Source organism: Muntiacus reevesi, chromosome 11, assembly GCF_963930625.1.
Source record: "Muntiacus reevesi chromosome 11, mMunRee1.1, whole genome shotgun sequence".
Lineage (NCBI taxonomy): Eukaryota > Metazoa > Chordata > Mammalia > Artiodactyla > Cervidae > Muntiacus > Muntiacus reevesi.
Genome location: NC_089259.1, coordinates 31,225,150 through 31,251,192, shown reverse-complemented (window position 1 = coordinate 31,251,192; position 26,043 = coordinate 31,225,150). Strand labels below are relative to the sequence as shown.

General features: G+C 43.0%; 1 protein-coding gene across 5 annotated transcripts; it reads right to left on the bottom strand.

The window, feature by feature from the left end:
• Window positions 1–1,479: 1,479 nt before the first annotated feature.
• Window positions 1,480–12,308, bottom strand: RNF6 (ring finger protein 6). Of its 5 annotated transcripts, none has more exons than XM_065902116.1 (5): window positions 11,597–11,714; window positions 10,864–10,946; window positions 8,121–8,331; window positions 6,946–7,041; window positions 1,480–4,298 (listed from the first exon to the last, which is right to left on the bottom strand). In XM_065902116.1, exons 3-5 carry the CDS (start codon window positions 8,311–8,313, stop codon window positions 2,575–2,577), a joined length of 2,013 nt encoding a protein of 670 aa, XP_065758188.1. In that variant the 5' UTR covers window positions 8,314–8,331; window positions 10,864–10,946; window positions 11,597–11,714; the 3' UTR covers window positions 1,480–2,574. The 5 variants fall into 5 exon arrangements, with proteins under 5 accessions (XP_065758188.1, XP_065758187.1, XP_065758186.1 ...); XM_065902115.1 differs by lacking the exon at window positions 11,597–11,714 and adding an exon at window positions 11,377–11,432; XM_065902114.1 differs by lacking the exon at window positions 11,597–11,714 and adding an exon at window positions 11,266–11,390.
• Window positions 12,309–26,043: the final 13,735 nt, after the last annotated feature.

Below are 26,043 nucleotides of genomic sequence, written 5' to 3'. Positions count from 1 at the left end.
AATTATTAAAGAAAACACTTTGTTCCCAACTAGGATACCAATTTACCACTCATTAGGCATTCCTGCTGCTTTCATAGAATTTTCCATACTACCCACCATCGAATTTCACATCCAGTGCGTACCTGGGATCTCTCTGCATGCAGGTCCTCCCACAACTTGCAAAGCACCGAGGATCTACACGCTTTCATTTCTCTCTGACCCCTGCTTTGTTCATTTCCCCATTTCTTCGTTTTCTTGATTTGTCAGAACAGGGAGCTAGAACTTCCTAAGGAAAATTTCATCTGAGCAGTAACTGCTGGATTTAGTCTCTTGTTATTTGTGTGTGTGTGCTCAGTTGTGTCTCTTTGTGGCCCCATGGACTGTAGCCCATCAGGCTCCTCTGTCCATGGGATTCTCCAACAAGAACACTGGAGTGGGTTGCCATTTTCTTCTCCATGGGATCTTCCTGACCCAGGAATCGAACCTGAGACTCTTGAGTCTCCTGCATTGGCAGGCAGATTCTTTACCCCTATCACCACCTAGGAAGCCCAGTCTCTTGTCATATTGGGGTCAAATGTTCACACTCAAATGAGTGGGACAGATACGTGAACACAGTTTTGTTTCAGGTAAATGTCTACACTGGCCAAGCTTATAACGTGTCCTCCCTCCTGCCCTCAGAGATGCTTTACTGACGACCTTCCACCTCTTCACAGTGAACAAGAAACAACAAAATGATGTCTTTTTTTCCCCAGTATTTTTCTGCCCTTTCTTTCCAGTCATTGCCATTACCCTGTGTTAGATAATAACTGGTGATGATGATGATAATTGATAGTAAAAATTTACAGCAATTGTTCCTTTATTGACTTTTTGCTTCCAATCTTTTTCCACTCCACTGCACTCGGCACCACACCAATCTTCCCAAAACATGAAAAATGATCCCACCCTTCGTCAATGTAATTTAGCAAGAGACACCTCAAGTCTGTAAAATAGAAAGTCCTCAAGTCTGGTATTTAAAGTCTTCAGATCCAATTTCTGAGTCCCATGTCCCATGTGTGCACGCCCTACATAAACCATTTACTTCAAAGTTACCACCTTTACATAAACTTTTCACTCCAGGTGTGAAATACTCTTCCTAACTCTGCTCATGTATCTTACTGAACAAAATGCATTTAATCACTAACTGGAGAGGAAAACGAAGTCTTGAGATATACCTCAATCTCACAGAATTGGCCTTGAGGTACTTGTTCTTGTGATTTTGTCCAAGAAGTGTCACCACAGGAAACTGTCATTTATTAATGACATGAACAAACATGTAAGTCAGAACAGTAACTCATTTAATTAACAGTTTCCATTTCTAAGAGCAAATATGTCTTTCCCGTGAGGAGAGGGACTCTGTCTCTCCTCTATGGAATCCTTGACACCTGTAACAGTGCCTGGCATCCAGCTGATGCAAAATATCTATTTCTTTCAGTAAATAAACCACAGTGGACCAACAGAGAATAGTTGACATGTTTTAATATTTATTGATAGAAACAGATCTTCAATGCATACTTTGTGTTTGTATAAATTCTACATTCTCTTAACTTTTGTTGTCATTGTTTTATTTGGAGCTTTTTTGGCCTCCAAGTAAACTTAATGTAGTATCTATGCATTTGATTCTTTACAGTTTGTTTTTTTTTAGATTTTAAACTAAATTTGAGAAACCATGCATGTTGTACATTTTACTTAATTTAATCCAAAAAATGGTTTGCACTTTCAAAAAAGTCATGAAAAGGCAGAACTCAAATAACCTCTATGCTCTAAAACGTCCATGTTCCATTTCTGAAAAAAGAAATATTTGTTCAGTGTTATATATTGCTTGCTGTCTAGTAAGTCAGATTGTCAGAAACGCTTCATAAATTATCTCTATTTTTAAATATCTTAATCTACTTCCTCCCAGAGATGATCCTGCAAATATTAAATATTGTGCCATATGCAGTAATAGCCCAACAGCTTAAAATAAGAACCAAACCAGTAGTTTTCAGACTGAATATTTTAACCTTAAAATTGTATACCTATATATACACATATTAAATTTAAGTGCTGCATAATAAATTTAACATTTCAAGTAACTTAAGTGCATTGAGCAAACATTCAGTCAGGGACTCTTTCATGAAGACACTGTCCTTAAAATGAAAAATTAAAGGAAGGCTTATTTAGACACCAATGTCTGGACACAGTATGAAGCCTATGGGACCTGAAAGTCCAAGCAAAACCCTGCAGGACTTTTTGGACAAATACTGACTTGTAACCTACCGAACTGTGCAGATACAAAAAGTGCTTAGCATGAACAAAATTATCAAAATAAAAATATTTTAAAGGTTATTTGGTTCTAGCAATATTAACTATTCTGTACTTTAGGATAATTTAACATTTGCATTTTAAACTTTCTATAAATTTACTCTTTTCAACAAGTTAAAAAAGCACACACAAAAAAATAGTTCAAACTATAATTATCTGCTATTTTTCATCCTGGTAAGCGCATCACAAATGATTCAAGAAAACAATGCCTGAACACAGCTCCACGGCGGTGTGCTTCTGAGGGACTCAAGGGCGTCACCCACTGTTGGCTAGGCCGGACCCTAAGACAGGTTGCCGGCAGACGGGGCAGGTGCAGTTCTCCGAGAGCCACCGGTCGATGCAGTGGATGTGGAACTCGTGCATGCAGGGTAACTGCCTGAGCTTGTTTCCGGCCACGTAGTCGCTGATGCACACACTGCAGGCCTTGCCCTGCTCGCCGTCTGCACCGCTGTGCTCGTAGTTCCGGGTGGAAAGATTGTCGATCTGCTCTTTGGTTAAACCACGTGTAGGGTCGTCATCGTCCCCCTCGTTAAGCAGGAAGAAGTGAGCGAGGCGAAGAATGGGTAGTGTTCCCGTCTCCACTAAGTTACCTGAACTCCGCGCAGCCCGGCCCGCCATGGGGTCGCTGGCTAGTGTGTGAGGCGGGGTGAGCTCCACGTGGGCCAGCCGGCCCCGGGGGACTCCTCCCAGGGGAGGGCCGGTGGCCCTACCAGGGGAACCCGCGTCTGAGTGCAGCGCCGGCCCGTGCGGCCCATCACTCTGCAACTCTGACTCTGACTCGGCCTCCATGAGAGAACTGAGCTCACCAAAGCCAGTCATAATCTGCCTTAGGATTGATCGCAGCGCCGCGGAGGACGGCTCGACGAGCTGGTGCTCAGACACTCTGCGCAGCGGCACGGTGATGGTGCTCACGTAGGTGCGCATCCCTGAGCGCTCCTGGCGTGAGATGCTGCGGTGGAAGCCTCCGCTGTTTCTCTCTAAGGAGATCCGGTTCTCCGCCAGCCCCACCCGAGACCGAGTCCTGTTGGCGATGCTGTCGCGGTCGCTGCTCTCTCCGGGACGAATCCTCCTCACCTGCAGGTCCAGGGTGATGGTCGGGTGTCGCCGCACAGCCGCGGACAGCCTGCTGAGCTCCTCCTCCTCCTCCTCTTCCACGGTGATTCTGGACACGAGCCTGGAGTTGGAGAAGAACGAGGACGCGGCCCCTCTGCCTTCTGGGTCCTGCTCCAGGAAGACCCGGGTTACCCCTCTCCTCCTGACAGACCGCCTGGTGCTCTGCTGGGAAGGCCTGCTCTCTCTTTGTGTATTATGGTAAACTGTGCCACTGGGCCTCTGAATCGGCGACCGGCTCCGACTCCTGAAAGTAGACCTTAGTCTTATGGGCTCTAGTCTTTGGTTTGTATTCCTTACTGTGACGTTGGTTCTGGCCCCATTTTCCCAGACATGGGCCGCTCCAAACCGCTGCCCTTCCCTCTGCCTGAGTTCACTCCCACCTGCTGGGGTACTGAGATGAGTGAGGGGGGCACCAGGTCCAGGACTGACAGATGCACCCCCAATTCCATTTCTTGGTCTTCCCAATGGAGACAGAGAGCCTTCAGCTGAGCTCTGCCCCCCGGAGCCAAGGCGCATCCTGGGAATGCGGGCACCGCGGCTGAGATTCCCTGCAGCCTGGCTCCTGGTTCGCCTGGCCACAGGACTGCTTGGTCTCTGGGGCCCATCTGCAGCCTGATCTTGGCTGACATCTGAGAAGGGCATGCCCGCAGAGTCTTCGCCATCCATTTCAAATCCTCTGTTCTCATGGTTGATGTGGATTTCCAGACTAAACCGAAACTCTCCACTGTGCGGGTTGGTTCGACTCACAGCTCTCCAGGTCTGGTTCCCATTCTGCCCACTTCGAGTTGCATTTCCTGTTCGAAGAAAGGTGTTCAGCCACTCCAGCAGAGAATCTTCATTCGAACTCTCTGGAGGGATTCCTGAGTCTGGAAAGCAAACCAAATCAACTTAACATCAATTCCTGAAATCTATCTTTAGATTTTCATTGAAAGCTTTTAAGATAGTTTTTATTAAACTATATTTAAGAACATCTGTGCATTTGAATGAATGAAAAATAGCCAAAAAGAAAATGAACTTTCTAAAAGAAAGGTGTATACTACAAGCATACTAGAATACACAGTGTGAATTAACATTATAAAATTTTAAATACTATTTGTGCAGAGGGGTGAAGAAATCTTAACTCTTGCTTTCTATAGGCCTATTATTGGCAAAATATTAAGGCAAATGAAAACTATAACCATTACGAAAACTGTACATTTAAACTGCTTTATTCATATGGCAATATTAATAAAACATAGCAACAAAATATAGATAATTCACTTGTAGAATCCTTTTGGGAAAGGTAACTGTTTTTTACAACTAGGTATTTTGGTAACCTTAAGCATCTTGTTTCTTAGAAACTGCCAAAAACATATAGCTCAAGAACTGTGGCTTTATGAGTAAAATATTAGAACCATATGTCTTTATGTAAAGAAAGGAAATTTTAAGCATTTAATTCAGTTCTCTATGGCTATATCCTTATCTGTAAAATTTGAGATAATAACAGAATAGATGTCAGGGGATTATCATGAGGATAAAAGAACACATGGTATATGATTAATATAACATCTGACATGATATAATATCTGAGAAAGCACTCAACAAATGTTAGCCATTATATATAATACAATAAAATACATTTTCTGTTCATTTAGAATGTGAGCTGCATGAAAACAAACAAGTTTTGTCTTATTTTGTTCACTGTTAAATCCCCAACCTCTATTCTATTTGGTAGAAATCAGACTCTCAGTTAGTACTGCTGAATGAATCAATTTAGAAATAACTGTGCCCCTGATAAACTTCTTTGACTATGACAGTGCTACTGTGGGAAGCTTACATTTTCTGTTTTTAACCAGTGGGTTATTAAAGTACAAAACTCAATGAAAGGCATTGTAATGCATATTAACTACACAGACTTTACCCTTAAAGTCTCTTCTACTCAAAAACAGCTATTAAATGGGACTGCTTTGATTTTATTTCATTACTGCAATCTCTCATAAAAAATGTTCTTTATTAAAGTTAAACCTGTTAATCAGCTGCTGATTATCAGTAAAATAAGCAACTTTAGCAATATTCTAAAAATATAAGCTATTTCATTTGTGATGAGTACATTTTCCATTAAAACGTATCTCAAAGGACCAGTCTTACCAGCTATACTCATACAGTACAATCTGCCTATATCAATGTGAAGAAAACAAGAGTTAATATCCACTTACCATTTTAATTTGCAAAGAGATATGAGTAAAGAGCAGGTAAACATTAACTCATTCTAAATGCCACTTTTTAAATTACTAGGATGTAGTGATAATGATGCATGAAAGAGGTCACTCGTATCTCACAAAATCTGTGGTCCCTTCTTCCACTGTAAATGCACTGTGACGGTCCTGGGAGCAGCCTGGCAAGCAGGGTGTTCACAGGACTGAGTTTTCATCAACAGAACTGGAGTTGGAAGTGAGAGAGCTCATTTTCAGGCAGGTGCCTGCACCTCCCTCTGGACCTAGAACTGCCAGTTGGAACCTAGATGTGGTGGTGACTTAGCTTGATCATGAAGGGCGCACCCCAGAGCAGCAGCAGTCGATGTCCAGTAAACCTTTCTGCAATAGTAGAGGTGCTCTGTCTCTGTGCTGTCTGATACAGAAGCCATTGGCCACATGGGACTATTAACGCCTAAATGTGGCTAATATGACTTGAGGAACTGAGTTTTCAATTTTATTAAATTCAAATAAGCCCATGTGGCCAGTAGCTACTGCACTGTGTGGACAGCACAGTTGTAGAACCACTCTGCTGGCTGGGTGGGTCCCAGGAGGCTTTATGGAGTAAAGTGTGTCTGCCCTGGACTGTTAACATGAAAGAGGAGTAAACTTGTATCTTCCTGAGCCAATGCCCTTGGGGTTTTTAATAGTCTTCACCCTAATTTATACCATGATCTTGATATAATATGTGAAACTACTACTAACAAATACTTGTGGGGAAGGAAGTGGTAGGGCGGACCTTAATGCTGGTTTTACTTTTAATTCTATACACTTCTGTTTAGTTTGAATTTTTTTTTACAAGCAATTTGTTTTTTATAAAAACTTCTATTATGACTTAGTGTCTTTTCAGTAAAATGATACAACAAACACAAAAACACAGCAAAGCAACAAATAGGTTTCCCTGACTCAGTCTTTCTGTGTTGTTCTGTATAACTTTTTAAAAGCTAAGCTTAGTTATATTAATTTAAACATAAAAACTAGTCTGAATTCTAGTTTTAAATTAAAAAGAATTAAAATTAAAGAGAATTCTGCGGGCAATTAATATACTACTTCATACACAGGAGCTCCTGAAGGCAACGGGTGTATAAGACATCTTTATACGCAACCTCTGTCCTGTACTGTCAAACTGTACTGCATAGCATATAATTTATAAATATTCTCTGAATGAGTATCACGTTAAATCTGAAAAACACTAAAAACCAACGTCAGACAAGGTCCTGGAAGCTCATGTCTGCAATTACTCCATTCAAACCTGTTCCTTATGGAAAGGAGTCCATAGTACCTCTGGCATTTGTCCCATTTCTCAAGTCAGGCTGAGATGCTATTTGTTCCTTGACACCATCTAACCGCTGTTGTAATTCTTCTGATGTTATTTCTCCTAAAAAACAGAAAAATGCTCATTGAAATCCAAATTTTTAAATTACTAAGTTTTATGAAAACTTACGGTCAGACTCATCTTTAGCAATCTGTGAAAGACATTCTACTGTTCTCATTTCTGTAAACTGAAGACAGTAAAAACTGTTTACCTGATGCAAATACACATCACTTTGGTTGTTTCATTTATTAATGTTTTATTTAAATTACAATAAGATTTAATTTGAATCATTAATAAAGTGCTCCCAGTTGATATACTTAGGAACCCATAGGCTATAATTCTGTGGATTTTTGTCAGAGGTAAAAAGAAATTAAGAGGGGCATATTTCTAGAGAAAACTTCAAATCTTTACTTGAATTTTACCTAGTTCATTATATGGGTAATCCTATATATAGTATGCAAATATGCAACATACAAATATATTACATACAAACCTACAAGTTTCAACCAGTTCATTGTGAAATTAATTTGTAAAAAAATCATAGAGCACATCTGACTTTGGGGGAGTTATTAGTTCAACTAAACAGTAACACCTCAAATGAGTTAGAATCAGGTTTGAAACGAATAGTATTTGTACAAATATGACTTAAGAGAAATAGGACCACATATGTAAATACTGAACACTATCATGTACATGACCCAGTTGGTTTGTTTGACACTTGTATAACAGTGCTATATATTCAATATTCTTGTTTAGTCACTAAGTCATGTCTGACTCTTGTAAGCCCATGGACTGTAGCCCACTAGGCTCCTCTGGCCTTGGGATTTCCCAGGCAAGAATACTGGATTGGGCTGCCATTTCCTCCTCCAGGGATCTTCCTGACCAAGGATCAAAGTGAATCTCCTGCATTGGCAGGTAGAGTCTTTACTGCTGAGCCACCAGGGAAGCCCCAATATTAACCTACTTATGACATACAGAAGTACGCCAGTGATTTTTCTATGTCGTTATGTTACAAAGCCCTTGAAGTCACCAAAACAGTACAGTGTATTTTGGAACAGGGAAGATGGGGGTAAAAACCCCTCCTAACGCTGAAACTTTTAATAATGCTGAAAAAGGTATTTTCTCTTTTACCTATCCCTTACCAGGAGTGCCTAAAAGATTATGGTCTCTCATCAGCCGGTAATCTTCATCATTGAGATTGTTGATAAACTGGTAATAGGCTTCTTCTCTGTGAAGACGCTCTTGCTGCCACCTTCTCTCATTTTCTTGGTGACGCTGGTCTCGGGATGAGGTTTCTTCACCACCATCATCTGATTGAGATCTAGATCGATTCATGCTGAGACTCCTGGCTTTCTGTTCAAACAACAAACACAAATTCAAGGTATTAGTCATGGACTGACTAAACACACGGCTTCATGTTTGCTTTTTCATTTTCATTTTAAAAATCTGCCCAGTACTCAAATACTTCATATGCCACGTCTTACAGTGAAAATCTTACATGTAAAATAAGTATCAATACCAACTGCTCCTAGGCAATACAACACAACTGGGCCTACTGCTTTGCCGAAAGCTGTCCTTGAAGTTAGAATGGATTTGGTTTCACCACACATTTCTCAAACTTGAAAACCAAAGTGATCATCTCACTTTTTACCTCTTTGACTCTTGTAAAGTTGGTCTAATATATTCTAAATATCCGAATACTTCATGTTGGCATACAGATTTTAACCTTGAATTATGCACAGTCTTTACTTAATAAGCAAAGGACTACTGGGTATTGGGAGGGTATCATTTACATTTATTTCCAGTAGGGGTTTTCTTCCCAAAATAAAGTTCATAAATGTAACATTACCCTCTTTGCATTTTTTGAAGTAAAAATAAGTTAGCTGAACAGACCTGGAGTTGACCTCTCTTACACCTCACAGGAGACAATACTACATGCACAGCTCTGGGGATCCTGCAAGCACAGAGCTTTTGTGACTCTCCATAAGAACCTTGTTCCTAAGATTGGAGTGGTTAGTCCAGAGGCTGCTGAGTGCCAGTCAAACTCCGACCTTGCCGAGGCAAACACTGCTTTTGGATTATCCTGAAATGTCATTCCTGAGAAATTTACTTTTAAACCATAAGGAAATCAAGGGAGGAATTATTTATTTCATAAATATCTTAAAATTTCTTAAACTTATCTAAGTCGTTAAGGCTTCAGTTCTCAACTGGGAATGCATATCAAACTCACTTGAGGAAATTTTTCAGAATACAGATATCCAGAGTTCATCCCCAATCCGGATCAGAATTTTCCAGGGTAGGGTCCAGGTCTAACTTCAAGAGCTAATTTGGGTGTTCTGTGGCTGAAATGGGGATTCCTGAGTGATGCCAGTGGTAAAGAATCTGCCTGCCAATGCAGGAGACACAGGTTCAATCTCTGGGTCAGGAAGGTTCCTGGAGGAGGGCATGGCAACCCACTCCAGTATTCCTGAGTGTGGGTTCTGGAGAATCCCATGGATAGAGGAGCCTGGTGGACTACAGTCCATAGGGTCACACAGAGTCAGACATCACTGAAGCAACTTAGCATGCATACATGTGGCTGAAATAAATCATTCCTTGATACATATACACCATGGAATATTACTCAGCCATTAAAAAGAATTCATTTGAATCAGTTCTAATGAGATGGGTGAAACTGGAGCCCATTATACAGAGTGAAGTAAGCCAGAAAGATAAAGACCAATACAGTATACTAACACATACATATGGAATTTAGAAAGATGGTAACAATAACCCTATATGCAAAACAGAAAAAGAGACACAGATGTACAGAACAGACTTTTGAACTCTGTGGGAGAAGGCAAGGGTGGGATGTTTTGAGAGAACAGCACCGAAACATGTATATTATCTAGGGTGAAACAGATCATCAGCCCAGGTTGGATGCATGAGACAAGTGCTCGGGCCTGGTGCACTGGGAAGACCCAGAGGGATCTGGTGGAGAGGGAGGTGGGAGAGGGGATCGGGATGGGGAATACATGAAACTCCATGGCTGATTCATGTCTATGTATGACAAAAACCACTACAATATTGTAGAGTAATTAGCCTCCAACTAATAAAAATAAATGGAAAAAAAAATAAAAAAAAAAATAAATAAACCATTCCTTGACAATTTCCAGTATGTCACTAACAGATATGTATAAGACAGCATATAACTTAATAGAAGCTAGAGGGTCAAATGACTAGGGGGGTAGTGAAGCAACTGTTATAACAATGACTCAGTGTCTAGCAAGCAAACTTTTGATATTTTGGGTTTCCCCGGTGGCTCAGTGGTAAAGAACTGCCTACCAATGCAGGAGACTCCAGTGCGATCGCTGGGTGGGGAATGGCAACCCACTCCAGTATTCTAGCCTGGGAAATCTCATGGACAGAGGAATCTGGTGGGCTACAGTCCACGGAGTCACAGAAAAGTCTGACATGACTGAGAAACTGAGCAACAAACAACGAATTTGTACTTTAAAAACAAAGTGAAGTTAGCCTACGAGTGTAACTTAAGAGTTAGCTACTATCCAATCTCACACACAGTCTAACATTAAATTACAAGTTTTTTTTTTTTAAGTGATAACGTCATTTTTCAAAGGTCTGTAGCACCACGTAATCATATGCAAATGAACATTATCAAAAGTTCCCGATTTCTTTTCATGTTCAGCATGGTCAGGACTAGCCCATCATTAGCAAAGAGCGTATTTGGAAGGTACGGCAGTAATGTGACTTTTGTATATTAAATGATTAAAAAAATTTGAAACCTGTCACAAGACCAAACTAAAAGTATTGTTCAAAACTTTTGAGCTTCTCCTCAAAAACGTAATTCTCTCGTACAATTAAACACAATTAAATTCAAGTGAATACCTTATTTTCCTTTTAACATGCTTTTAACATACGCAGTGGTATCCGTCTTTCCATTGTTTGTGCTTTTTTTGACGACTGCTCATCTGAAGCGATAAGAGAGAGTGAATGAATTCAGTCTAAGGCCTCTGGGAAGGCGAGGAAACGGGCTAGCCGTCTCCAAACTCGGCTGCAAAGCCGAGGCAAAAATCTCCAGTAAATTCTGTGGAGAAACTCACCTAGAAAATGAGATGCCCGAATAACTAGGTCATGAACCCCCGCCGCCCTCCCCCGCAGCAGAAACTAGGCCTCTCCCAGAGTGATAGCTCCTCTCTCAGGCCCTTCCTTCCCACCCGGCTCCCTCTCGGAGGCGGCCGGGCTTGGGCGCCTCGGGCTCACTTTTCAACCTTCACTTTCTCGCCACACCTGCCCTCCGCCTCCGATACCGGCTCCTCTCCTGGCCGTTGCGACGGAAGCGCGCGCCGGGGGTAGGGTCCCCAGAACAATAAACAAACGAGCTCAAGGGGCCCCACCAACCTCTTCCCAAGCCGTCCCCAAGTAACGAACGCTTCCCATGGCGACCCAGATTCCCGAGGGAGGCGGCTGACAGACTGCCCCTCAGAGCCAATCACCGGCCAGGGCGGTGCAGCGGGCGCGCGGGTAGCCAATCAGAGCAGAGGCGGGGCTCCGGGCGGTGGGGTGGGGGCGGTGTCTCCCGGAAGTTCGCGGGAGGCCTGGAGAGTTCCTAGGAGCTCACCTCGCCGGCGTTCGGTCCGCTTCCCTTCAGCTGCCGGGAGAGAAGCGTGCGTCCCGGAGGCGGTGACCCGACGGCGGGCGGGGCTCGCATCCGCGCCTCTGGAGGCCGCTGCCCTCTGTGGGCGTCTGCTGAGAAGAGGCCTCCTGCTGTGCCGCGGGACTGTCCAGCCTCCTCTGGAGGCGGGACGGCCGGGCCGCGCCCTGCGCGACTGGAGATGCTCGCTCCACCGCTGAGGGGCGCACGCCGGTGCGACAGAAAACCGCGTCCGGCGGGGCCCGGGAGGCGGTGTCCTGCGTTCCGGCCCTCGGCGCCGGCGGTCTCTGGGCCGCTCTCCCCGGTTGGCATGAGGCCCAGCTGTCGGCTGCTATGCCTGGATCGCCTGGGTACCGCGTAGCTCAACACCCAGCCGCTTTCCCGTATCGCTTGTCGGAAATTGTCAGCCCTCGTCAACTCTCGAGTGCTTTTACTCCTGTTGCTTCACCTTCCCGCTAGGAAGGCGCGTTGAAACTCTACCCACAGTCGTGCCTCTGGTTTTATTTCTGAGATGTGACGCTTTCCAGACTCGCCTCACACCACTCGTTAAACTCTTTGAGCCCCTGCTCAGCCTGGTAGGGGCTCCCCGACTTCCCTACGGTCCAGAAGACTCAGTTACTGCGCGGGTGCTCACACTGCTGTGATTCTTCAGCTCATTCATTCATTCATGGCCTTAACTGGGGAGCCGCTCGTCGATCCCCGCCATCACGCTGAGCTCCTGGGTAACAAGCCGGTGTGAGCTTGGGAGTCCATGAGCTACCAGTGTCGTAGGGGTCGACGGACGTTTGTTGGTTTGCTTTTTAATTGGCATAGTTATAGAGACTAAAAATGGAAATGTATAAATGATGCCGCCTGCAAGCCCCTTCAGTCATCTCTGCCGCTTACTGCTACAGACTGGACTCTTCTTGGTGTCTGGGAACTACTTGAAATTCAATCTTGGGAACTCCTAGGCAACCCCAACCCTACTTTTACCTAATTTCCTTTATCTCCCAGGACTCATTTCATATCTCATGGTCAAAGGGTTTTTTCTCTGATACTTCTGACTTGACACTAACACCAACCTCCAGACACACATAAAACTAGGCCCATGTCCCTTGTATGGGCGCACCCATAGCTTCCTCTGTGTAAATGTTTTATCATTTACTCATATTGCTGCTCAATCCCTAAGTTTCGTCGGACTCTTTGTCACCCAATGGACTGTAGCCCACCAGGCTCCTCTGTCCATGGGGATTTTCAAGCAAGAATACTGAAGTGGGTTGCCATTTCCTTATCCAAGGATGACAAATATTTACTGGGTGCCACTAGGAATTAGGTGCTAGTGATAACAGCAGAAGATGAGACCAACCAGGCCTCTTGCCCCTCTTTTCAGTTGAAAAAGACAGCCACTGAGCAAGTTCCTACAATGATTTGATTTTCTGTTCATTTATATGTCTCTCCCATCTAAGGTCCAAACTCCTTCCATTAGAACAAATGGTTTCATTCATTTTTATAGTCCCAGAACTCAGCACAGCGCGTGGCACAACATGCCCCCCCCAGACAACTGCATGGATGAGCAGAGAAAAATGCACTTTTGAGACTCCCTGGGAGACCAGTGGTTAGATCGCCACGCTTCCACTGCAGGGTACACAGATTCCATCCCTGCTTGGGGAACTACGATTCTACATGCTGTGCAGCGTGACTAAAAAAAGAATGCAAACTTTTTACAAACAGGATTAATGCATGTTGGTGCAATGACCTCAAGAACTGTGAGTACAGGTTTGAGAAAATCACACCGTGAGACATCTAAAATTCAAGCAGAAATCATTTCAAGTATCTGTATGAGTTTTAATGAGCATAATACTACCTACCCTAGGAGTAAAAAAATATAAAGCCTAATCATGTGATTTACCATGTGGGAATTTCTACAGATTTCTGTGGATAGACAGGTCATGTACCGAACCTGAATCCAGTATCTTGCTTCAGTTTTGTAGCCTAAGATAAAGTGACTCTACAAGGGTTCTAGATATGATAACTGGGACAGAGAGATGGATCACTCTGGATATCTGTATTTCTAGGTCTTATAACCTGCCAAAACCCTAACCCTAACTCTAATTAATCTTGTTTACTATAGTAGTACCTGGCCTTTTTTGTGTGTCTTTTTTTTAAATTTATTTTTTTATTGAAGGATAATTGCTTTACAGAATTTTGTTGTTTTCTGTCAAACCTCAACATGAATCAGCCGTAGGTATACATATATCTGCTCCCTTTTGAACCTCCCTCCCATCTCCCTCCCCATCCCACCCCTCTAGGTTGATACAGAGCCCCTGTTTGAGTTTCCTGAGCAATACAACAGATTCCTGTTGGCTATCTATTTTATATATGGTAATATAAGTTTCCATGTTACTCTTTCCATACATCTCACCCTCTCCTCCCCTCTCCCCACGTCCATAAGTCTATTCTCTATGTCTGTTTCTCCATTGCTGCCCTGTAAATAAATTCTTCAGAACCATTTTTCTAGATTCCTTATATGTGTGTTAGAATACGATATTTATCTTTTTGTTTCTGGCTCACTTCACTCTGTATAATAGGTTCTAGGTTCATCCACCTCATCATAACTGACTCAAATGTGTTCCTTTTTATGGCTGAGTAATATTCCATTGTGTATATGTACCACAACTTCTTTATCCATTCATCTGTCGATGGGCATGTAGGTTGTGTGTGTCTTTTAGCTCCAAGACTTTTTACAATTAGGAATAAAAAGGTATAAAAGAATTAAAACCGTATCATTAAAAGGATCTTCTGTATGTTTTCTGTTTTATGTACTGAAAATGTTTAAGTTATTTTGGCTTCTTACAATGACAACCTTAATTGAAATTTAAAATCCAGTTCATGAGGTCGAAAAGAGTCAGACATGACTGAGCAACTGAACAACAATAAAAGGGCATTGCTTTGGGAAGGTATTGGCTTTAGGTGATGAGTTAAGATCCCAGCAATACCTGAGTTGAATCTCAAAGAGGTGACAGGATTTAGAGAACTAAAGAAGGAAGGGGAGTGTGGATGAGGGAGGGAGAGGAATGGTGATTGTTTTAGAGAGAATCAATAAACGTGTCCTACGTAGCGATTCTCAACCTTGAATGCCCATTAGGATCACCAGGGAGCTTTAAAAATCCCAGTGCTCAGTTTCAGCCCAGATCAATTACACCAGAATTGCTTGAGTGATTCACCAGGTATTTTCAATGGACACCCAAGGTCGCAGACCACTGTTTAAATGGATGGAAAGCAGCATAGGAGAAACTGGTTAGGAACCATAGTGGAGACTCAGAAGAGCTCGGACTGTGGGAAATGTAGCTATGTGGAGCTAATGAATCTAATTCTAACGTTTCCACTGCAAGCTGCCTTGAGGTGTTTTCATCATGGCAGGTTAAAGTAAATAAAGACTGAAATATTAGATAAGGAGCTAGGCTGTAGGCAGTGAAAGGTCACACAGGATTCTTGAAGATTTCTGAGTGGAGTAATGATATAAATAAAACAGCGTTTTAAAATTTAAAAAGGATGTAGGGTTTCACAGCAAGAAGGACAATCATCTGATGGAACTTGACCTTGGGCTAGTAAGAGGAAGGGCTATGAAGGGTGAAAAAGCCCCAGAATTTCTGAGCATGGAAACAAATAACCTTACATATCAAGTATCAGGTGGTTGCAGAGGTGACCTAATCGTGTTTGTGTTCGATAGAGCTCTGTGCCTCATAGGAGACTCATGATTGGACAGGAACCAGCCAGAAATAACTCGGCTTTTCTGAGTAGCATGATCCAGCTATGTGGAGGGTGAAACATATTGGAATGAAAAGCCAGAGTAAGATATTAAACCTTGAAAAACTGACATGAAACTAAATGGTGTTCCTATAGATTACTTGCTACACTGTGGTGTAGCAAAATATACTTTGAAATGAAAATTAAAGTCATATGCTTATTCAAGAAAAAAGGTGTCCAGTAGAGGGATAAAAGGACAATATTATATTCCTGAATATCAATTTAAAGAGGTAAATTTTCTTTAATAGTTACAGTACACGAGAGCAGAATTCATCATCAACAAATGGGAGAAATTTTCAGCTTGGGACATTCTTACCGGTCACTGTAATGGGAATCTCTTAGCTAAGAAAAGTAATTTTTTAACCTGTTATATGTATTTTTTCAGCTGTCTGTTTTACTTAGTAGGTATTTGATGGAAGGGTCTTGGCACCATACATAGACATTAATGAAGCAACGGATGAGTGTAGGCATTTTTAAAATTATTTTGCAAAACATTAAATTAAAAACATCAAGCTAGTGTTATAAAGAGTGGAAATCCTGTCTTCATTTCCCTTCTGACCCATCTTAAATGTCATGGTCTGTCCTTTTCACTCACTGCTGCCAATAATCCTCACTTGCCAGCCCTCATCTTTTCATCCTAACCAGCTGGCAGGGCCCTAATCCAGGATGAATCCAACATCTGTCTTTGCCTGGTCTCCACCTGGGCTGTTGAGTGCTGGTGTCAAAAACCTCACAGCAGGGCAGACGGATACTGATACACTGCATGGCTGCACCTGCAGATGGGCCCCTGACATTGGCTGGAAGTCCTAGGACGGTCTGCCAGCCATCTCTCTGATTCCGCCCAAAGGTTGTTTCAACCTGCAGTCTTTTCAGGTATGAAATCATTGCTTTCTCTCCTTCCACACCTGTCTGCTCATTCACAGCAGGCAAACTTTTACCATATAGAGAAAACCAAAACCATCTGAAAAGGAACTACTTTCACCAAATCTAAAGAGTCATATATATCCATGCCTGGGTAGTCAGGATGATATGTTGCATTTCCTACTCACAAGAGGTGAGGTCTACTTGTCCAGTCTTTGAAACTGGGCTGATCTTGAGTCTTGCTTTCACCAACAGAATGTGGTAGAAGTGATGCCATGTAAGTTCCAGAGCCCCAGCCTCAAGAGACCTTAACCCTTTTACCTTTGCCATTTAAGAGCTCTCCCAGGTGATGTAGGAAAGTGTGAGACTGGACCGCTGAGCCCCACCAACCCCCAGAAAAGCAAGGAACAATCAATTTCTGCTTCACATCACTGTGTTCTGGGGTTGACTGTAGGGCAGCAGGAGATCTGTGACAATAGTTTGTGTCCTTTTCTCCTCCTACCTTTTAACCACAGAGATGTTCAAGCACAAGTTTCCCCTCTCTGGTCCAGTCTCTCTTGCTAGTTTAGGGGTCCACAACTATTCATCATCCTCATTAATCCCTTATAACCTGTTCCACTGAATTAGGGAAATACCTCCAGTCTCTTGTGACTAACAAAGCTTCCTTCAACGTTATGTTCACTCCCAGTTTTAGCCCTGATGCTGTAGGCTCTACTCATCTCCCTTTCACAGCTAACGTCCTAAACGAGTCTAGTAATAGCTAACATACATGAACACTTACCATAGCTAGGCACCATTCTAAATACATATATTATTAAGTGCCTTAACTATGACAATTACCTCAGGAGGTAGTTATTACTATAATTCCAATTTTGCAGCTGAGAAAACAGAGGCACAAGGAAGTGAAAAACAAGGTGCCCTGTTGCAGGTCTGGGTATGAAAGTCAGATTTTGTGGCTACAGTCAGTTCTCCTAACCATTCTGCTATAAAAGCATCTACACTCTATTCCATTTCCTTACTTCAAACTTAACTCTTCCACTCAATGTAGACTGGCTTTGCCCCCATCTTACCACCAAAACTGCACTTATTATCCAAAACAACCTATATAGATAAGTCACAGGCTCTTAGTGGCCCTCCCCCCAAAGAAACTGGCTCTTAAGAGGCCCCAAAATTCTTAGCTATTACAATGGCTTGTGGTCCTCAAAGTGCCATGGTAAACAGATACACAGTGTATCTGTGGTATTAACATTTCATAGGGGTGGACAGTTAGGAAGCAAAATGTCTAAAAATATTCCTTGGGGGGGTGGCGATAATTTTAAAAGAGGTTGAGAAACACTGTGTAAACTAAACACTATACTCCTTATCTTGCTTTACTTCTTGACAATACCCAACATTATTGACCATTCCCTTGTTCTTCCTTTGTCTTTTGTGACATCACTCCCCTTGATTCCCCCAAATAACGCTCTGGCTGCCTCCTCTCAGTCTCCCTTTCTGGCTCCTCCTCTCCCCAGCCCTGGAATGTTGGAGGTGCCCAGGGATCTGCTCTGTTCCCAGTGTAACACTTTGCAGGTGATCGAGTCAATTTGTACAGCTGATGATTTCCAAATGTTTATCTCCAGCTATGATCTCTCTTTTTAGCTTTAGTCTCCCATATCCCCCTTCCCACAAGGAATGTTCACCTATATTTCTGCAACATCTCCTATTTGACACGTTCAAAATGGAGTTTTTAACTTTTCTTCTAAACTTGTCTCTTTCAAAGGCTTCCCCATCTCAGTAAGCGGCAACATCTTCAGGGGTCATCTTGATTCCTTTTTCTTTACATCCCTTCCAACAATCAGCAAGTCCCCTATCTATCTATCTACTTGCATGTCTATCTATCCATATATCTGTCTCTCAATCTTGCCTTCTACAATCCATTCTTAACATAGCAGCCAAGTTGTTCTTTTCAAAGTAAAGACACCTGGTCACTAACCTGCTTGCAACCTTCCAGTCACTGAAGTTGCTCAATTGTGTCCAACTCTTTGCAATCTCATGGACTGTAGCCTACCAGGCTCCTCCATCCATGGAATTTTCCAGGCAAGAGTACTGGAGTGAGTTGCCATTTCCTCCAAAATAAAACCTGTGGCCTAAAAGGCTTCCCTGGTGGCTCAGTCGGTAAAGAAGCTGCCTGCAATACAAGTAGACCCAGGTTCGATCCCTACGTCAGGAAGGTCCCATGGAGAAGGAAATGGCAACCCACTCCAGGATTCCTGCCTGGGGAATCCCATGGACGGAGAAGCCTAGTGAACTACAGTTCATGGGGTTGCAAAGAGTTGAGTCGGACACAACTGAGCAACTAACAGAAGTTTCTGTATAGGCTTGCCCCTGCCTACCTCACTGTCCTCACCTCACACAACCTCTCTCCTCATGACACTCGTATCACACAGCCTTGTTTCTGTTCCTTGGCTCCTGGCTCAAGGTCTTCACACTTGCTGTCCCCCAGATCCATCCATCTGGACCACTCTCCTCCCTCCCCTTGGCAGCTTCTGCCTCTGTCACTCAGGTCTCCCCTTAAGCATCACCTCAGAGAGTCTCTGGCCATTGACCTGATCGAAGTAATCTCCTCCTGGGCCCACTTTCCATCCCATCGCCCTGTTTCATTTCTTCATGGTACTTACTTCGAGCCTTCCCCTTTCTCCTGTGAGCTCTTTACCCCCATCTTCCTCATCCCTCTGAATGAAGGAGCACTGTATTCTTATGTAACCCTGCCTCCATGGCCACACTTCACTGGTCCAAGACGGGCCCCTGACCCAGCTGATCCAGCGTCTTTCCTGGGATTTTTAGAACTGGAATTAAGAAGCAAAGCCGATTCTCCTCTAATGACAGGCATCTTAAATCAAATTCAGGGACTGTTAGTGGTCATGTGTCCAGTCATGTGGAGGAAATGACTCTGTTAAGAGCAAATGACACTCACATGATGAAGGGAAGAAAGTTATTTTTGAAAGTGTTCTTTTTGTTGTTGTTGTTCTGGTGTTTTCTAGGGTCTAAATTAAATTCAAGATGCTTATAGAGTTGAGAAACTTTTTGCATCAGTATTTTCTTTGAAAAATTATAAAAGAGGCCCTCGGCTAAGAGGAGACTCTGCCTTGGGCCCGCCGGTGTAATAAACTTCACTCCACTAAAAAAAAAATAAAAATAAATAAATAAAAAATAAAAAAAAGAAAAATTATAAAAGACTAGACAGATTGAGCCTGCTATTTCTCGTGTCTAACATTACACTCAAATATAGATGCTTAATTTGTTCATTTTGATGATAAAGGTAACGAACACAACCTGTAGAATGGGAGAGTAGATATTTTCCATTTAAATCACTTAGAACTGGAATTGAGATACTGACTGAGAAAATGGAATTAAAAGTTGCAGAGACAAGTGGTCAATGCTGAGAAGACTCAGTAAGACTATTAACGTTCATATGTCATAAAGCACCAAAACCTCTTGCTACAAAAAGCACATGCTCAGAGGAAGGGCTGAGGAAAATGTCAAATGTTTTAAAATGACTTGCTCCCCTTCATATTATTATTAAGTTTCATTTAAATCTTTATAGAAACTAAGCCAATGCAGCACATTCTAATTCTTTATAATTATGCAAACTATGTCCTGGGCCCTGTGTGGAGGCCTAAGATAAGTTAGAGACTCGGTCATTAAGGTGTTCATTAAAGGAAAGATTTTTTTTTTAAGTACATAAAATAAATGGCTGGGCTTCCCTAGTGGCTCAGTGATAAAGAATGCGCCTGTCAAGCAGGAGAGTCGAGTTTAATCCCTGGGTCAGGAAGATCCCCGGAGAAGAAAATGGCAAACCACTCCTGTATTCCTGGCTGGGAAATTCTTTTATTTTATTTTATTTTATTTTTTTATTAGTTGGAGGCCAATCACTTCACAACATTTCAGTGGGTTTTGTCATACATTGACATGAATCAGCCATAGAGTTACACGTATTCCCCATCCCGATTCCCCCTCCCACCTCCCTCTCCACCTGATTCCTCTGGGTCTTCCCAGTGCACCAGGCCCGAGCACTTGACTCATGCATCCCACCTGGGCTGGTGATCTGTTTCACCATAGATAATATACATGCTGTTCTTTTGAAACATCCCACCCTCACTTTCTCCCACAGAGTTCAAAAGTCTGTTCTGTACTTCTGTGTCTCTTTTTCTGTTTTGCATATAGGGTTATCGTTACCATCTTTCTAAATTCCATATATATGTGTTAGTATGCTGTAATGTTCTTTATCTTTCCGGCTTACTTCACTCTGTATAATGGACTCCAGTTTCATCCATCTCATTAGAACTGATTCAAATGAATTCTTTTTAACGGCTGAGTAATATTCCATGGTGTATATGTACCACAGCTTCCTTATCCATTCATCTGCTGATGGGCATCTAGGTTGCTTCCATGTCCTGGCTATTATAAACAGTGCTGTGATGAACATTGGGGTGCACGTGTCTCTTTCAGATCTGGTTTCCTTGGTGTGTATGGCCCAGAAGTGGTATTGCTGGGTCATACGGCAGTTCTATTTCCAGTTTTTTAAGAAATCTCCACACTGTTTTCCATAGTGGCTGTACTAGTTTGCATTCCCACCAACAGTGTAAGAGGGTTCCCTTTTCTCCACACCCTCTCCAGCATTTATTGCTTGTAGACTTTTGGATAGCAGCCATCCTGACTGGCGTGTAATGGTACCTCATTGTGGTTTTGATTTGCATTTCTCTGATAATGAGTGATGTTGAGCATCTTTTCATGTGTTTGTTACTGGCTGGGAAATTCTATGAACAGAGGAGTCTGGTGGGCTACAATCCGTGGGGTTGCACGAGTCAGACACAACTGAGGGACTAAACACCACCAGCTAAATAAATTACTACCATGTAACATGGAACAACAGACTGGTTCCAAATAGGAAAAGGAGTACACCAAGCCTGTATATTGTCACCCTGCTTATTTAGCTTATATGCAGATTACATCATGAGAAACGCTGGGCTGGAAGAAGCACACACTGGAATCAAGATTGCTGGGAGAAATATCAATAACCTCAGATATGCAGATGACACCACCCTTATGGCAGAAAGTGAAGAGGAACTAAAAAGCCTCTTGATGAAAGTGAAAGAAGAAAGTGAAAAAGTTGGCTTAAAGCTTAGCATTCAGAAAACTAAGGTCATGGCATCTGGTCCCATCACCTCATGGGAAATAGATGGGGAGACAGTGGAAACAGTGTCAGACTTTATTTTTTTGGGCTCCAAAATCACTGTAGATGGTGACTGCAGCCATGAAATTAAAAGACGCGTACTCCTTGGAAGGAAAGTTATGACCAACTTAGATAGCATATTAAAAAGCAGAGTCATTACTTTGCCAACAAAGGTCCATCTGGTCAAGGCTATGGTTTTTCCAGTGGTCATGTATGGATGTGAGAGTTGGACTGTGAAGAATGCTGAGCGCCGAAAAATTGATGCTTTTGAACTATGATGTTGGAGAAGACTCTTGAGAGTCCCTTGGAGTGCAAGGAGATCCAACCAGTCCATCCTAAAGGAGATCAGTCCTGGTGTTTATTGGAAGGACTGATGTTGAAGCTGAAACTCCAGTACTTTGGCCACCTCACGCGAAGAGTTGACTCATTGGAAAAGACCTTGATGCTGGGAGGGATTGGGGGCAGGAGGAGAAGGGGATGACAGAGGATGGGATGGTTGGATGGCATCGTTGACTCGATGGACATAGGTTTCAGTAAACTCCGGGAGTTTGTGATGGACAGGGAGGCCTGGCGTGCTGCGATTCATGGGGTCACAAAGAGTCGGACACGACTGAGCGACTGAACTGAACTGACTGAAGGTAGCCAGGCTTCCCTCATGGTTCAGACAGTAAAGAGTCTGCCCGCAATGCAGGAAACCCAGGTTCAATCCTTGGGTCTGTAAGATCTTCTTACAGAGCAGAACAACCCACTCTAGTATTCTTGCCTGGAGAATTCCATGGACAGAGGAGCCTAGCAGGCTACAGCCCATGGGGTCGCAAAGAATCAGACATGACTGATTTGACTTAGCATGTACACATATGAGGGAACCATGATGTTTCTATGTGAGTTATAAAGCAAGTGCAATGGTACCAGGGCTGGGGTAGGAGTTCATGGGAGAGAAAGGTCATATTCAGTTGCCAGAACCAGGAAAGGCTGCATGACTGACTTAGGCATTTGAGCTGTACCTTGGAGGATGGGTAGGCCTGCAAAGGTCAGAGATGGTATGAGGAAGCATCCAGCCTTTGAGAATGGGACAAAGGCATACTTGGCATGAGCACGAAGAACAGTGAACAGCAAATGAAGGCCTGAGCTTGGAGGGTTGGCAGGAAAACAGCAGAATGTCTGTCTATCGGCATCGCTGTGCTGGGGAATTGGGAAGTTCAGGGCACCGTATGGTATGCTCGGTTTCAGAAATTTTCAGTTTGAGATGACAGCACATTATCCCCTGAGGCTGAACAGGAGGCAGTGGAAATGTGGGGCTGGTGTTTGAGAGGCATGTTTAGACTGGAGATGTTAAATTTAGAATGTAAAGAACCACATTTTAAGAAAAGAAGCACAAGCGTGACTTGTGCGTTGTCTGGAACACGGACCAACGAGGGCCAGAGGTGCTCCAGGATCACTGGAAGTCATCGTGGTGCCATGAGATGTGACATTAGGATGACCCGAGGCTGAAATCAAACCGAAACAGAAGCCCTTAGGTCCCTGATATGTTCAATTCAGTCAAACAACAGTTAAGTCTGAAGCTGATTTTTCTGATCCTTCCCTCAAGTTTTGGGAATACAAGCATGAACCCCAAGGGCTTCCCAGTGCACACTGCTTTGGCTCTGTGGGCCACTTTTTCACTCCTGTAATTGAGGTTCCAGCTGCTGCCTCTTCCTTTCCTTTAAGCCTGGACACAGGCTCCAAAGGTAAAACAGGCTTATGTCTTAGGGATGATAGAAGGGAATTACCACACAGAAAAGAAAAACCTCAAGCTGGATATTAGCTATTACTGCTCCTGACACATTAGCCAAGCTCCCCTCAGGGACCCTAGTGGCTCTCTCTTCCTTTGCTCCCTATCCTGATGCTCTGCTAAGAGGCCAGCTCACTTCACACCCCTGTGTGCCCCCAACCTAGAGTCCAGACCTCTAACTCACACCATAGTTGCAGAGAGAAAAGCAAGCCTTTCTCTTCCCTGGTCCAAGGTGGCCTTCCTTTCCTGTCCTGGGATTACTCACAGTAGAAACATGGCTAGCTTGACTACAGGAGTCATTTCACCATGTACATGTATATCAAAACATTATGTTGTACCTCTTAAATCCATTTTTATGAAAAAAATAAAAAACTCAGGAGCTTCCCTGGTGGCTCAGTGATGAAGAATCCACCTACCAATGCAGGTTCGATCCCTGATCTGGTAAGATCCCAGGGGATCGAAGGAGCAACTAAGCCCGTGCATAGAAACTACTGAAGCTCCAACTCGAGAGCCCGTGCTCCACATCAAGAGAAGCCACTGCAATGAGAAGCCTGTGGACCGCAACTAGAGAGTAACCCCTGTTCACCACAACCAGAGAAAAGACGGCGCAGCAATGGAGAACCAGCACAGCCAGAAGTAAAATATATAAATAAAATTATTTAAAAAACAAACAAACTCAGTTTCTGCACAGGGATGTCTGTCTTATCTTCATCCATAAAATGGATGACGTCGTAAGAGGAGTCAAAAGTCATTTGAAGAAGTTGGGGACCTTCAGGATTTAGGAATACCGTGTGCAGGGGATGTGGGAAGTGGGTACAGGGCCAGGGTAGGGGCAAGCCCAGTCCCAAGCTTCTTCACAACCTTTTCTCTAGCATCGTGGTTTGTTTTCTCAGGATCTATGAGTAAATACTTGCACAAAAAAACACATCATTCAAGAAATACAAAATGTATAAGCTTCAGGAAGAGTCTATTCTAAATTCGTATTTAGGAAAAAAATTAAATTCTTTATGCTTTAAAGGAAAAGTCCTGCTAGAAATCCTCCAATTTACATCAGTGAATAGAAACATCTAACATCCCAATCATGAACGCTTACCTTTCTTGAGCACTTACCCTAAGCTGAGGTCTTTTTTTATTATTAATTTTTTGGCCATGCTGTGAGTCATGTGGGATCTTAATTCCCCATTCAAGGATCGAACCTGAGCCCCCTGCATTGGAAGCTCAAATCTTAACCACTGGACCACCAGGGAAGTCACTGAGGTTTCGTATATCTCCATTTTGCAAAGAAAGGAATTCAGGGACCAAGGACACACTGCTAATAAATGGTACTGCTGCTGCTGCTGCTGCTAAGTCACTTCAATTGTGTCCGACTCTGAGCGACCCCACAGACGGCAGCCCACCAGGCTCCCCCGTCCCTGGGATTCTCCAGACAAGAACACTGGAGTGGGTTGCCATTTCCTTCTCCAATGTATGAAAGTGAAAAGTGAAAGTGAAGTTGTTCAGTCATGTCCAACTTGTAGCAACCCCATGGACTGCAGCCCACCAGGCTCCTCCATCCATGGGATTTTCTAGGCAAGAGTACTGCAGTGGGGTGCCATTGCCTTCTCCAATTACTGGTACATCAATATTCAAATCCAGGTCTCCCTGATCAGTCAGTATACTTAAACACTAAATACTATTTGACTTACTAGGAAAAACAACTTTGTTTAAACCAGTGGTGAAGTCACTCTTTTCTACTGGGAAATTTGTTTAAGAGCCCTTCTGAGGATTTTTCATAAAATGGTATCATGGTCATCATTTGTACATAGATATTTTTGACACAAATGTCCTTACTCATTAATTCAACACATGTTTCCGGTTTCCCTGATAGCTCAGTTGGTGAAGAATCTGCCTGCAATGCAGGAGACCCCTGTTTGATTCCTGGGTCGGGAAGATCTGCTGGAGAAGGGACAAGCTACCCACTCCAGTATTCTTGGGCTTCCCTGGTGGCTCAGCTGGTAAAGAATCTGCCTGCAATGTGGAAGACTTGGGTTCAACCCCTGGGTTGGGAAGATTCGCTGGAGAAGGGAAAGGCTACCCACTCCAATATTCTGGCCTGGAGAATCCCATGGATATAGATGTTTTCGACACAAATGTCCTTACTTACTAACTCAACACATGTTTACTGCACACCAAAATCAGGCCATGATACTAGGCATCAGGAAATATGCAAATATGACTTCCTATAGGAATTAATAATCTAGCAAGGAACAGGAAGTAAAAGAACACAATTTGATGAATACCATGGGAAAGGTGAAAAAATTGGTTGGAGGTTCAAAGTGGAGAGACAACGTGGGGAGCTTTCGTGAAAATGGTAGCAGTTTGAAAAATAAATATAAACATAAAATTAACATAAAATCAAAAAATGAAAAATAGACATCTAAATAAGGGGGATAAAACAAAATGAGGTATTATTATCAATATATCAGCACTGGGACTTCCTTGTTGGTCCAGTGGCTAAGACTCCACACTCCCAATGCAGGAGTCCGACGTTCCATCCCTGGTCAGGGAATTAGACCCCACATGTTGCAACTAAAGATCCTGAGTGCCACACCTAAGACCTGGTGCAGCCAAATGAACAAATATTTTTTTAAAAAACGATAAAGATACCAAGATTCCTCCAGCAGACACCTTTCCTCCCTTAAAATTATGAACAGTTTTTATGGATTTAGATCCATTGCTGTAATCATGGCTAAAAATGGCTATTCTTAGGAGCAGTGGTGCAGAAGGCCGTACTCACAGTAACAT